The sequence below is a fragment of the Pezoporus occidentalis genome, unplaced genomic scaffold (assembly GCF_034315485.1).
Source record: "Pezoporus occidentalis ecotype Australia unplaced genomic scaffold, CSIRO_AGI_Poc_V1 ctg177, whole genome shotgun sequence".
Classification (NCBI taxonomy): Eukaryota; Metazoa; Chordata; class Aves; order Psittaciformes; family Psittacidae; genus Pezoporus; species Pezoporus occidentalis.
In genome coordinates this window covers 386,920-400,941 of record NW_026913607.1, presented here as the reverse complement: position 1 = coordinate 400,941, position 14,022 = coordinate 386,920, and the positions used below count along the sequence as shown (strand labels likewise).

At 45.5% G+C, this 14,022-nt stretch overlaps 1 protein-coding gene across 2 annotated transcripts; it reads right to left on the bottom strand.

Moving 5' to 3' along the window:
* Positions 1-437: 437 nt before the first annotated feature.
* On the bottom strand, positions 438-13,207 carry LOC134161626 (uncharacterized). Of its 2 annotated transcripts, XM_062614663.1 has the most exons (7): positions 12,754-13,207; positions 11,634-11,912; positions 9,415-9,663; positions 8,869-8,937; positions 5,957-6,094; positions 5,240-5,359; positions 438-3,052 (listed from the first exon to the last, which is right to left on the bottom strand). In XM_062614663.1, exons 1-7 carry the CDS (start codon positions 12,812-12,814, stop codon positions 2,892-2,894), a joined length of 1,077 nt encoding a protein of 358 aa, XP_062470647.1. In that variant the 5' UTR covers positions 12,815-13,207; the 3' UTR covers positions 438-2,891. The 2 variants fall into 2 exon arrangements, with proteins under 2 accessions (XP_062470647.1, XP_062470648.1); XM_062614664.1 differs by lacking the exon at positions 8,869-8,937 and having other exon boundaries at positions 12,754-13,202.
* Positions 13,208-14,022: the final 815 nt, after the last annotated feature.

Here is a 14,022-nt window from a genome sequence, read left to right as displayed (position 1 = left end):
GGCTTAAACCACCACACTCTTTTCAAAAGGAGCTATGCAGTCAAGCATCCTCTCTCACAGCTAAGGTGTCTTAGGTGTCACAAACACAGGTGGATAAAGATGGGAAAAACAAGACCATCTCCCTGAGTCCCTTCCCTGCACCTCACACTTTGGGCAAGCCACCAGAGCAGTGTTTGGTGAGCTGCCGATGCACTCAGATGTGCAGACACATTAGCCCACACACTCCATCAGGGACTAGTTGCATGCTATTGTCCTACAGCCTCTTCTTGTGATCTCTTTGCGACAAATGTCCTTATGATCTCTGTTCTCCACACTACCCAAGGCAGCAGTAACTTGTTGCCACCTTTCCTTCAGTTGGCTGGGTGAAACTTTGGAAACTAGACTCTACTTTCAGTGAAACCCATAAAAAAACAATTCTTAAATAACAGAACTTAAACATTTCCAAAAGAAGTTAGAAAACAGATCTCTTTATTAGGAACAAAAGCATAATGGGGAAAACAAAGCCATCAAAAAAGAAAATAGCTGGACATGAACACATACAGTTAAAGGAAGAGCACAGGGTGGACTTCTCACCTCACGGTAACAGAAACCTTTGCCTGCATCTTCAGCAAAGGACAGAAAACCAGCCATGTCATCATAGACATATGCCTCATAAAGCCATGTGCCCCATAAGCCATCTTGAGTTTCAGATTCCTGTCTCAATGGGAAAAATGCTTCCTGGACTGGGGTTACACTAATAGTGGTAAAATGGTGGTGCTAATAGGGCACCCCAGCCCTCCCAGGGCTGACAGAAGCAAGGCAGCACTAGGAAAAGCTGAAGTCAGGATGCACCAGCTCAGCAGAACAAGGGTGGCCCTACTCTGCCACCCGCAGCACCCAGAACACTGCTGGCTTCTACTTCAGAGCAGCCCAAGGAAATGTCCCCCCTTCGAAGCACGTACTGGAGTCGACTGTCCCCTGTCTGCCCCGGCAGAAAGTGCAGAAGAGATGCAAAGCTGACTGTCCTCCCATTTTGGTGACAGCAGCTCCTGTTCACCCAGCATCACTCACTGCCACTGTGCTGCTTACAGGCACTTGCCACCCCAAGCACTTGGCGTCATATTTTTGTCATTCAACTCACAGCCTTTGAGGAATGTTTGCACTGAAAGGAGCTAGAACAGCGCCATGAGGAAAAGAAATACTATCTTCCTTTTAGTGTGGAAAATCTGATTCCTACAGCAGCCTTAAAAAGCAGAGAGGATGAATCACCACCAACACAGCACATGAGATCCAAATATCTTCTAAACAGAGTCACAAGACAAGGAAACAACAAGAACAACCACCTATGGCTGGGCGTCACAGGTGCAGAGCTTTGCCATGGTCACAGACATGCAGACTTCAGGTGAGCATGCAGCAGTCCCACCAGCTCCCCTGCCTGGGAGAGAAGCGGCTTCAGCTTGGTTTTTACTTTGTTGGGGTACTCGCAGACCTTGTTGAGTGACATTTACAAGGCATACCTCAAATCTGTTTCCAAGGGATTCATGGCACAATATCAGCACAATATAAAAGAAGAGCAAAAGGAAAGAGAGGGATGCAAGAAGGGAAGAGAGGAATGCAACACACACTTCCCCGCTCCTTTCAGCCTCAACCTGTACCATCTCTCTACCATGCCTTTCTAGCCCACAGGGTTAGGTTAACACCAACATGTCTCACTTCCAGCTACCAAAATGCACTTGTACAGTAAATACCTTGCTCTGGCAGTGCATCTGCAGTACTCCTTGTGCCTCGAGAACCCTGCAGCCCCGGGCAGCTTGCCAGGGACTCAGTTACCTGCTGCCTGGGATCGAATCTTTGCCCTCTCCTTACCTCATCCTTCTTCCCTGCAAGTCTACCCCAGCTGCTCTACTTGCAAACCTCTCCTGAGCAGAACAGGACTTGCATAGCAGTAAGACTTGCCTAAGAGAGTCTGTGAATGGCTCCTGCCTGTCCAAGTAACACAGCACTGAAAAAGCCTACATGTACAGGTAGATGGCCTGCTTTATGAGCTTGCAGTAGCTAAATCATTACACTAAAGGCACTAATGCTTGCACTGACGAATGATCTCAGTGTTATAATCAGCGTTTTTGACAAAATTACACACCCCAGGCCCCCTCCTGCTGCAAGCAAGCAAGCTAGTGATGGAGCTGGTTTAACTCACAACCTGAGCAGTGAGGTTCTGGTGAAAGCCATTACAGGGCATCAAAAGGCAAGCAAGCCATCACCTCCTAGGGTCTGCACACAGCAGTCCCTGCCACCACCACCACTCCTGGTCCCAAACAGCAAGTGGTGAACAAATCATAAAGGGGCTGGAGCTCAGAGGAGTGATTTAGATAGAAACCAAGCACACAGAGATCTCCATTGAGCTTTTTTCTGAGGGCCTGTGAAAAATGCCTTGAAATCTCTGAAGGAAGGGGCTTTCTCAGGAAATCTCGGGCAAGTTCTTGTTTCTGTCTGGGACTGGAAGGCCATCCCAACCTGCCTGCCATGCCTGCCCCTTGCAGGAGCTGCTGCCTGTGAGAGACATGGCAAGACATAAGGTGGCAGGAAGCAGAGGAGCTGCCCGTCTTATTTCAGGCTGTCCTCTAGGGCTCCACAGTTTAGCTGCAGGTCTATTAAGAGGCAAAGCATCAATGAGCTGCCCAGTTTTGTTTGTTAGAGAACTTGGCAGCCCACAGCAGTGTGGCCTTCAAGCCAAGAATCTACTTTTCCTTGTATACGTATTTATCTTTTTAAATGAAGTTAGCAGGCCTGACACCTCATGCCTTTCCCCTGCCAAAATTTCCTGGACTAATTCTTACACATAGTGGGACTATGGGACGCAAAGGATGGGTGTTGTAGGCTTCAAGGCAGGGTAGAACAGCAAGCATGACAGATCAGGCATCACTTGGATCTGGGAAACAGTCTGAGGGATTTTCCTGGCTTTCCACATCAACTATGACCTCTGGGTCTGGCATTTCCTCAGCCTCCACCTCCACTGCCAAGTTTTCTTCCACAAGTGGCTGAGGCTCAACATCTTGATCAGTCTGGGCAGCATCTGGAGAAGAAGTGAGAGGTGGTTTAAATGCCTGCGCTATGCTCACCCTTGTGGAAACCCTTCCCCAGCCCCTGATGCTGCTGGCTGCCTAACCCGCTCAGTCCCCTCTACCCAGGTGTCTGCAAGCAAAATTTCAGTCTTCTTTGTAAGTACTCACTTATTGAGTTGTCCATTATAGCTTTAGACACTTTGGTGTCCCAAATATATAAAAATACTAAAGCCAAATCTACACAGTTACATCTGAGTAATTAAAGCTGGGAAACAGCATACATTTAATATATTCTCACCTGAACACTTTAAATACACACCTCTGCTTTCTACTTATTCATAGAAAACTTTAATGTGAGATACTTTGTCAGTCACGCTGACAATGTGTAAATCTTTTACTAAAAAAAAGTTCTACAGTTTAAGAATAATATTAAACAATGACCTGAATTACTTTTTTTTCTTTCTTGCAATATATCCATGAGCAGTATTTAATATTTTGAAAGCACAGCAAAGCAGCATCCAAGGTTAGACATAAAACATAGCTGAGCTGCTGAGAGGATGCGCTTGGTACAGTGAAAGACACCAGAATTGGAGACAGTAGTACTGAGACAATGCTATGACCTCCAGTTCATGATATCTCTGCTAGGCCTACTTCAGGTGATGATAGTTGCCAGCATATACATTTGTGAAAAAAAATTGAGGGAAACATAACGCAAAAAGTGGAGTATTAACATCAGGCACTTACAGAACAGGAGATTTCTGAAAGGTTTTTACCACTGCACTTTCTTGACCATACACGTGCTAAAGTCGTGGGATTTTAGTTTTTATTCCTTTGAAGGATATAAAACATGATTGTATTCCCACTTTAGTCCCAAATTAACGAACCTCATGAGTTTCAACAAGGCCAAGTGCAAGGTCCCAAGGTCCTGCAGCTGGGTCAGAGCAATCCCAAGCACTAACACAGGCTGGGAGGAGAACGGTTGAGAGCAGACTAAGGAGAAGGACTTGGGGGTGTTGGCTGATGAAAAGTTCAACATGAGTCAGCTTCAGTGTGTGCTCACAGCCCAGAAACCAAGCATGTCCTGTGCCTCATCAAGAGGAGCATGAGCAGCAGGTCAAGGTGATTTTTCCCCTCTATGCCACTCTTGTGATACCCCACCCGCAGTCCTGCATTCAGCTCTGGGGCCCCCAGGACAAGAACATGAACCTGTGAGTCCACAAGAGGGCCATGAAGATGATCTGAGGGCTGGAGCACCTCTCTTACGGAGACAAGCTGAGGGAGCTGGGGTTGTTCAGCCTGAAAAAAAGACTCAGGGGAGACCTTACAGCAGCCTTCCAGTACCTAAAGGGGGTTTACAAGAAATCTGGAGAGGGGCTTTTTACAATAGCATGTAGTGACAGGACAAGGGGAAATGGCTTTAACTGAAAGAAGGCAGGTTTAGATTAGATATTAGGAAGGAACTCTTCCCTGTGAGGGTGCTGAGGCACTGGCACAGGTTGCCCAGAGAAGCTGCGGCTGCCCCATCTCTGGCAGTGTTCAAGGCCAGGTTGGACGGGGCTTTGAGCAACCTGCTCTAGTGGAAGGTGGCCCTGCCCATGGCAGGGGTTGGAACTAGATGAGCTTTAAGGTCCCCTCCAACCCAATCCATTCTATGATTCCATGAAATACATGAACCTCCAACTTTAATGGGATTTAGCTGTCTTTACAGATCAGCATATTGGTGGACACTTTCCTGAAGATGACTGCTTACAAAAACAATGCTGAGTCTTATAAAATGTTACTGATGAGAAGTAAGGGGAAGGAGGCATGATAAAATTGCAGAAAATGTGCTAAGTTTTGAGGGGGGTGCTGTTTTTGAGATGTGTATTTTAGCACATGAGGTACTGGAACAGTCTGTAGGCTGCCAGCGTACCCTGTGTGGGATGCTTGTGGGATGGCTGCCATTACAACTCACGGCTGGGTGAGGGCAAGAGCCACACCTGTGTAGAAGCCAAGCATGAGTAACGTACTGATAAATGACCTGCTGCAACTCCTGTTGTCTGGACAAAATGTAGCACCTTCCAAGCATGTACTCACCAAGTGAGTCCCAGGCCCCTCTCAATAGTCAGCTCCTACCCTATCAGCCACACACATCCCTTTTGTCCTTCACCCTCCTAAACAAGCTATCTGTCCAACTTAAATCAAGTCACTGGACCCACCAGGCTTTGGAGGACAGTCAATTTGGGCAGCTTGAGCCTCAACATGGTCTCCACTGGGGGGGCTCTTCACACTTTCACTGGAGATCATGGACATTGTTAGTCTGTCATCTTTCTCCTCCTCTGCAAAACCAAAACCGGAAACTTGAAACAAAGAGGTCCCGCACATCCCAGCAGCCTCAGCACATCCATTGCAAGGCCAGACCACCAACACATGCTTGTATCTCCTCCTCATGCGGCACTGGCTCCATTCCCAGAGCAGACGGATGCTGTGTACAGTGGGCCAACAGCAACCTGTCAGAGACCAGCTTGGGCAGGCTGGCAGGATCACAGCTTGAGGTGACGTCACTGGGCACGGGCAGATTGCAGTCAGGGACTGGTGCTGGCAAAGGACTGCTATCAGAAGCCTACAGGTCATTTCAGGATTACATATGAATGAGGCTCAATTTTCTTGCCCATAGAAGAGATTTTGTTGTTTCTTTCTTTTCAGGAGCACATGGTGGCAAGCGTGAGGTGAAAAAAGGAAAAGCAAGGTTTAATTCCACACCCTGCTGGTCACAATAGTTGCCCATCAGCATGCAGCTTTCTGCTCCACCAGGACAAGGGAGGACTGGCTAGAAGACAAGTAGTGACCCAGCTGAGACCCGTTTATGCTGAGGCTGTTTTAACCTCAGGCTACACTGAGGCTCATTCCGGGGGGAAACAGCATTCTCCACTCACCTGAAGGCACTGGGATGAATTTGTGTTTCCTTTTCATGCAGCAACATATGACTGAGGATACAAGCACCACCATGATAACTGCACCCCCTGCACACCCTGCAAGGATGTAGATGAACCATGGATACTGCAGCAGGTCTCCTGCAAGAAGAACATAGCACTGTTAGTTACCAGGGCGGACAAGCTACTTCCTCCAAAGGGGGAAAATCCTGCAGCCAGGTTAGAGCATGTGGACATTAGTGTTGCTTTGGTTTGGATGAGGGGAGCTGATCCTGTGAACCGTGGCACATCGTGACTTATGTCACATCATTTAATTATAGTATGGGATTGTTTGTTAAGAGAAGAGACTTGCTTGGTTAAGCTATGCATGTTTGTTTCGACCTACTCTGACCAGTAACATCTAAGATAATTCATAAGTTTTAAACAAATTTAACAAGAAAGGTGGTGATTTGAAAGATACTACATTTCAACAAGGTTTATGAAAACTGACAGCTGAGAAGACGATAGTTACCTAAGGTAGCATCTCCTGCTGAAAGAAAAGCTGCAGAATCCACCCTCAGAGCTTGTGCTAGGGCCCAGAGAACCCACTTATAACAACCATGTAATGACTACACCAAACTCAAAGCAAGTCTGATAAAAGATCACTTTCTCAGCTACCACAGACTTCAGCCACCCGAGCCAGAGCTTTAATAAACCAGCTTCACTGCTGCCTGGGGAAGGATTTCTCTTTATTCCCCTTCCCAACCAAGATCATTCAAAACACCTAGCAGGAGGCAAAAGCAAAAGCTACAGATGGCTGAGCAGAAGGCCACACACAAGTCAGTGGTAATTACTGCCCAGCTCAGAGTCCCTTGCTCAGGGTTGCTTTGATGGGTCAGCCTTGCACATATGCTGCTGCTGAGCAAGGAAGCTGGTAGAGGACATCACAGACTTGCAGAAGAGAGATTATCCCAGACTGGCTCCCTCTCTAAGACAATTTATTCCAACCTGGGGCAGCCAGAAGGAAAACTCTTCTTCCCACATGAAAAAAAAAAAAAACCCAACCCCATACAGCTCAATTATCACCATAATGCAGAGTCCTTAAAACTTCTTAGGTGAGCTTACACAGTCCATTTTTTAATCATTTGGCTTCTTTTTGGCTGCACGCACCCCCGTATAGCACCACACTGCAGAAACCACCAGGCTCACATAGAGCCTGTTTTCAAGACCCCATATGCACAAATTGCTGCATATCCCCAGAGGCTGGGAAGTGTTTCAAATGTTCCAGGACATACTACACACTGTTACAGTTCACACACTCACCAGGACAGTAAAAACAAGGGTACACAGCTCCTCCTGTGTGTGAAACCACACATACTCAGTATTTTTGGAGTGCTTGTTCCAGCCGCTTTAGGAACAGTTACCAAGTTCAAAAAAAATCTATACTTACAATTAAACTTTCAGCAAATGAAAAATAATTTCCCTAACAATTTCATTTCCTTTTTTGATAAAAGCTTAGAGCATATTGTCAGAAGTATAAATATATGTTGGATTTTTTTTCTGTTTTTTCCTAAAAAATTGCCATTTGTTAAAAAGGTCTTTTTGAGATAAAATATCGTGTTAAAAATCTATAATAAACAAGTAATAAAAAAAGTAATGAACCGATAAAAGCCTTTTATGTATGTTGACTTGTTAAATTCTGAAACCTCTGCTTTAGATCCCGGTGGTCAGAGTCCTTTGGTGCCTGATCAGTTTACAGTATTTCTGCCAAATTGTTTTAAGCTGTTATTCAAAATCAATTTCAGCAGCCAAGAGGTTGCCTAAATAACTGTTTTTACATACATTTCATACCTACAGTGCAAAACTATATTCAGCACTTTGCCTGGAGAAATAATAATCAACAAAAATAATCTGTTAATCTTTAACTGAACTTGTTTCTCTCTTCAAGTCACTTTACTAGTATTCAGAATTGCATCTAGTGACTAAAAACTTGAATCTCTGCTGTGCTCTTGCTCTCAGACCCTTTCAAATCTGTGTTCATGCATGTGTCCATCCCAACAGACCTATCACTAATTTCCCCTGTGGGCTTTTCAAAAGAAAATGGGGAACTGATATCACACCCGGGGACTGGGCAGCCACCCAGAACAAACAATGGTAACTGCCAGCACTCGCATGTTTTATCACAGGGCTTGACTGAACAGCTTGTGGATATTCACATCCTCATTTTCCAGTGCCACAACCCACTTGGGTCTGACTACACTACCTCTGACCAGTTTAACCAGACAAAATGAAGATCATTTTCCACAATCACAAGAGCCAAACCTACACAGACTGGCCAGTGGTGCCAACATGATCAGGCTTGAAGAGCCCCCGGCATTTCCGCTGAATGCCAGTACACATGAAATAGGGTTTATGTCAGTAATTTTGCTTTCACACCAACTGTATGCCAACTATAGGAAAAAAAAAAAGACAGTAGCTGCTATGGACCTGGAATGCCTCAGTTTCTAAAATGCTAAGTGCTATTGCACAGTACAATTTCTTTAGTAGCAAAGATGAATAAATTAATGACACCTAAATCTGTCAAAATCTTACAGATAAAGAATTATGCTATTTTGATGTGGTTTTGTTGATCATCTTCACTGCCAGAGAGGAGAAAAACCATCAATGCTGGTGTGCACACCCAAGGTTATCTAATAATTTGTTTGTTTGAATGTGAGCTTACAACACATGCATCATGCAGTTCTGGCAGTTTTGATCAGTCCTAGGATCTTGATTTTCTGTCCCATTAAATCATGGCCTCATTCCAGCAGAGTACTCAGCATATATGGATAGCTTGTCAATGGATGAAGTCATAGCCTTATCACAGAACTACATATCTGAGCGGAGACACAGAGAGAAAATCCACTACATTTCATAACTAAATGAACTGTCTCTACCACACCTCTGATGGTGTAGGGCTGATGGAGAGACATTTGTATAGACTGGTAAATCTTTGTGCAGCTGGCCTAAATAAGGAGAAAAAAGACAAGGCAGGTTTTTCCTCAGCTGAACCCAGCAGCAACAGGGCTGAACAAGTGGACATGTTTTTACAGGGATGTTGCAGAAACTGGAAAGCTGTCTGGGTAATGTCAGGTAGATAGCAGCTCATGTTTCTAAACTGGCATAGAGGATTGGTGCACAGGAGGGTGCAAGGTCTCCATCACTGGGAAGTAGGAAAATGGACAGATGGCAATCCATCCTTGCTGTAGGGTTGGGTAAAAGGACCTCCTGAACAAATTTTCATCCTTTCTGTGGTTGTAGGCTATGTCATCCCGAGACACAGGAGGGAGGAGGAAGTCAAGGGGAAATTTCCTAAAAGGGAGGACGTGGGAAGGCAGCTGCCAGATGACAGAAGAGTTCGGTATTATTCTGACAGCAACAACTCATTAGTTTTCTGCTGCAAGAGACCAAAAGAGAGGTTTTCTGGAGACACCATTACTCACCATAGCTACAAGAGAGCAAAACAGGCCTGGTCCTGGTGACACTGTTCCCATGGTAAACCTCACATACAAACTCCCCAGGACCGGTTTTGTCCAGGCGAACCTTCTTCCCGCCATCTTTAACACAAGCCTCAGGGGCACTCATCACGGTGCCATTCAGCAGCCACCGAAAGCTGGTGCTCTCGTTGCTGTTCACGTTGCAAGACAACTCTCCAGTCCCATTAGGAAAGCACTGGATACCAATGGCTGGCTCTGGTCACACACAGCACAGGGCAATGGGAACAGGAAGGAAAAAAAGAGGTGAGGAACCAACTCAGCAGTGAACAGGAGCTGGACAGGAGCTCCCCTTACTACCACCACATTTACTGCCAGGGAGCACAGAAGTAAACAACCAGACTCCTAAGTGCCTACCCCCAGCCCTGAAATGGTTAGCAGCGCCCATCCAACCCTGCTGGTGACTCCTGGTACCTATTTCGGGGATGCCATGAAAATCTGATATTTCTTCATTTTCCTTACTGAAATTGAAAACATGATATATAAAAGCCCCTGATCTGAAAGGATGGTGCAAACACCCAAAGCATATGCCATCCAGGGGCTTCCTCTGTAATCAACAGGTAACCAGCTTCAGAGGAGACTCAGCCCTCTCCTCCCCCAGAGGTTTGTACTTTTGTTATCACTGTGCCTCTTCTTCTATTTTAGAGAGCAATTGGTACAAATCATGTCCAACATAGGTACCAGACACCTGCAGGTAGATAGGATGACCCAGACTAGGCCAGTTTGAAATGAAGTTATGATTCATCGATCTTACTACATTTTTCTGAATTTCTCTCTTTCTGTCTACTACAAGGAGCCAGCCTATTTCCTAAATTTGCCACTTTGCAAATACAGACTAGACAGAGAAATAATATGGTTTTAAGACAGTAAGAGTAACTCTGAGAATGTTGATGTAAACATCCATGTAAATAAGCTCAGAAATCACTTTGTTCAACTAGGACATTACCTTCAGCTAAAATTCACTGCCCTCAGGACTATCTTTGCTGTGAAATTGTTTCCTTAACTTAGGTGTGGCAACAGAAAAGAAGGAGGAGACAGAAGTTCCCAAAGCAAATTCACTGAAATGGAGGTTAAATCCAGGACACTTCTGCAGTCTTTGCCTACTTCCAGTCTAAGTCCCTGATCTTCATGCCAAGGAGTCACATCTTTGACCTACTCTCCATGGCAGTTCCGCCTGTTTGCGCACAAAAGGTTTAAAGATTCATTTGTCTTCACTAAGACCAGTTTGCTCAGACATTTCCATTACAATTTCATACGCTTCAATCTCCCTTAGAAGCTTTTTTAAGTGAAAGCCCTGCAAAAGGAATGGTGGAGATGAGGACCAGAACAACGTTCGCTGGCTTTCTGGCGCACTATTCAGCAGGGGGCAAACCCATTTAAGCCTTCTTCATATTAACACAAGCAATGAGCTGGATCTGGTACAGAAGTGATTTTGCATCTGTCTTCTCACTCCACAGATGAATGAGCAGGCACACAAAGGGGAGCAGCAATTCTGAGGCCACAGGGAGGACAGCAGGGATACTGGCATGGCAAGAAACCTATAGCTGGTCTCTGAACAGACCCAGAAGGTACTGACTTCCAAGCTGCTCAGGGGCACCTAAAAATCAGAAAGTCATACCTGGATTTGTTTAGCACCTTCCCTCAGCTGCATGAAGCAGGAGAATAACCCAGCACACCTCAACCCAGACGCGCACAAGGCCAGTTCAGTTTCCAGAGCCAAGCAAGGTAGAGTTAACTCCTTAAGGAAGTGTGTGCACAGGCAACAAAAATGTTGTTCGGTCAGTGAGAGATTTTGTGAGAGCCATCAGAAAGAGTACTCTAGAAATGGACTGAAGTCCATTCCAGCTACAGGTCTACGTACTGTAGGCTCAACTTCACAAAAAATTCGTGCTGTTATCTCTTACAGCAGGAAAACCATCTCATTGCTCAACTGACTGGCTACTTCAAGGCTCAACAGACAGGAGAGACTGACAACACAGATGCAACAAGCATCCTTTATTTACACTCACCATTACTGTTCCCTGAGGTGTCAGAATCTTACAAAGCTGTTCCAGAGGCACCTATAGCTCCCGCAAGCTGAAGTGGTCACTTAGGAAGAATTTCAAGGCACCAGCTTCCAGCCAGGCTCACAAGTTCAAATGTTATTTGTTGATAAGTAGGCTACTTACCAAATACTTGCACTGTAAAAACTCTGGTGGTGTTGTGAAAAACAAACTCATATTTTCCTTCGTCCTCTTTCTCCACAGTCTTCAGCACTAGAGAGCCATTCCAGAAGTTCAGGCATCTGGGGGCAGAAGTGCCACACTTAGCCAGCAAAGTATCACTCGAGACACTTGTCAAGCATCTCATGTCCCTCTTGCTCATACTGGAGAGGTTCTGCAGGCTCTGAATTCCCACAGAGAAGACTGCTGAGCTGCCACTGAGCACACTGGTCCAGGTGATAGAGCCTAAAGGAGAGATGCAGAGTGTGGGCAGCAAGCTTGTGGTGTCCATCCATCCCCTCTCAGCTGCCTCCCAGACAGGCAAATGCACAGGTGAGACCTCAAGAGGCACAGACCCACCCCTAGTGACAGACTGTAATTGGAAGTCAGAGGAGTGGGAAGCCTTGCATAAAGGCAAACTTCCCCCCACCCTGTGACACGGGAGTGGTGTTCACACCACACACACATTACAAAAGGCTGAGCACCTCATTTTTTCTCTCCTCAAACTTGACACGAACATCTCCCAGCCAACCCTCAGAACTGCAAGACTGTGCAGGCAGATACTCTGGGCATCGATGCCATGGATCTTTTACAGAGGATAGCAAAACCAACTGCTGCCTGCACAGCTACTTTTACACAAAGAGTAAGGTGGCAGCTTTAACTTTAACAAGTCTTACAGTAATCCTGCATGCTGTGAAGTTGCTGTACACAAATCAGAGGTGGGTAAATGGCAGGGCAGCAGCAGCTCGGGGACTAACCTGAGGTCACACCAAGCATTAGGAGCGGGACCACATCCTCCCTAGCCCCTCCAGCCAGTGTTCTGCCTACAAGGACCTTACATTCTCTTCTGAAATGCTTCGACAGATGCAGTACACTGAGAAAGCATTCTATTGTTAATTATCATTCGTTTACTAAAAAAAAACAATCTATCTTACTTTAGTCTGACTACCCCTTTCATGTATTGGTACTTACGCTATTTGACATCTCCCCAGACCTGGTAGAGTCATTAAGAGACCTTGGAGCAAAATTAAGGTGTCTGCCGATTTAGGCAATCTGTGCCAACTTCATAAAGAAAAATCCCACTTACCATGAGTAACAGTTATTATCACCAGCAAGCACTGCAGAGTAAAAGGAGAGCTGAAATCCATTTTAAAGACCTCCTTGCACCATATGCTGAGAAGATGATCTGGCTACAGAGCTCGGTGAATATAGCACTCAGGAAATGATGTCAGAAGTAAGAGAAGGAAAAAAAAAAAAAGAAACTCCAGAGACTGAATAATGTTTCAAAATAGACCTGCAAGGTTTTGGGTGACTGAACTCAGGCTGAATAAATGCAAGCCACAATGTGCTCTGCAAAGTCCTGCACCTTGGTGCCAGCTGCAAGTGTGAGAATAGGGCTGAGTGGTAAGGAAAGGCAAAAATATCTCCTGGTCAGCTCACCCTGTTTAGGAAGATGCCAACACCGAGAGCAGGCAAAGGTGAGACACTTTTCTTTTACTCCTTTTCTAGTTTTTGAAGTACTGTATCCCCACCCAGGGAGAAAAATCAGTCCAGTCAGATAAAACATTGCACATGCACACCAGCTGAGATACGAACAACAATCAGTTACAGAGAGTCTTACCAGCAGCACAGGTGGGAGAAGGCTTTCCCTCTGTATGCAAAGGTACATTGCCAGCCTGAACTTTGCTGGGCTCTTCTGAATAGTACCTGCCATGCGGGAAAGGGCTCCATACAACCACCCCAGGCACAGAATAAAGGTTATGGGAAGTTGCATTGCAAAACTGGACAGAATGCACCCAGAAGCCACCCTGGCTCTGTCTGTAGTGCAGATCCTAGAGACGAGACCAAAAAGACAGTCTTTTAAGAACCACAGTGAACCAGTTATCTACAAGGTCATACAGGCCCAGACACTTTGTTCACATTCATTGAGATGGCTTAAAGCACACTGGCATTTCGTACTGAGTACCAAGGTGGATTGATTACACAAGCAACACATCAGAAACCATCTCACTCACTGGAGGAAGTAAACTTCCATAACACTAGAGCCAACATCTGGAATTTTTTAGATGCACTTAGCAGATGTACTAGGGAACAACTGTTCAGAATGCAGCTGGCAATCTTACACTTTTATGTCTGTGTCCAGAAAAACAGCACAAACACAGCCTGTTAAAGAAGCTCCATACTGTGGAATTACATGTATAAACATTTCTGAGAAATGTTTAAACCCCTTGTGTTGTGGTCCACACTATTTTTCAAAGAATCTGGCTCTGCTTGATAATTCCACATTTCAGCCACTGGTTTGGTCCCTCTGACTTCTCAGTAATGACAATTACATCTCATCTCCTACACCCAGTGT

Bases quoted from the DNA above. Each gene is read 5' to 3' on its own strand.
- LOC134161626 (XM_062614663.1), bottom strand. From the start codon at position 12,814: ATGGATTTCAGCTCTCCTTTTACTCTGCAGTGCTTGCTGGTGATAATA. The intron at 8,938-9,414 runs GTGAGTAATGGT...CTCCTTATTTAG, and splicing joins TTTGCTCTCTTGTAGCTATG to GCCAGCTGCACAAAGATTTA. The intron at 3,053-5,239 runs GTGGGTCCAGTG...CTTCTTCTCCAG, and splicing joins TGACTGTCCTCCAAAGCCTG to ATGCTGCCCAGACTGATCAA.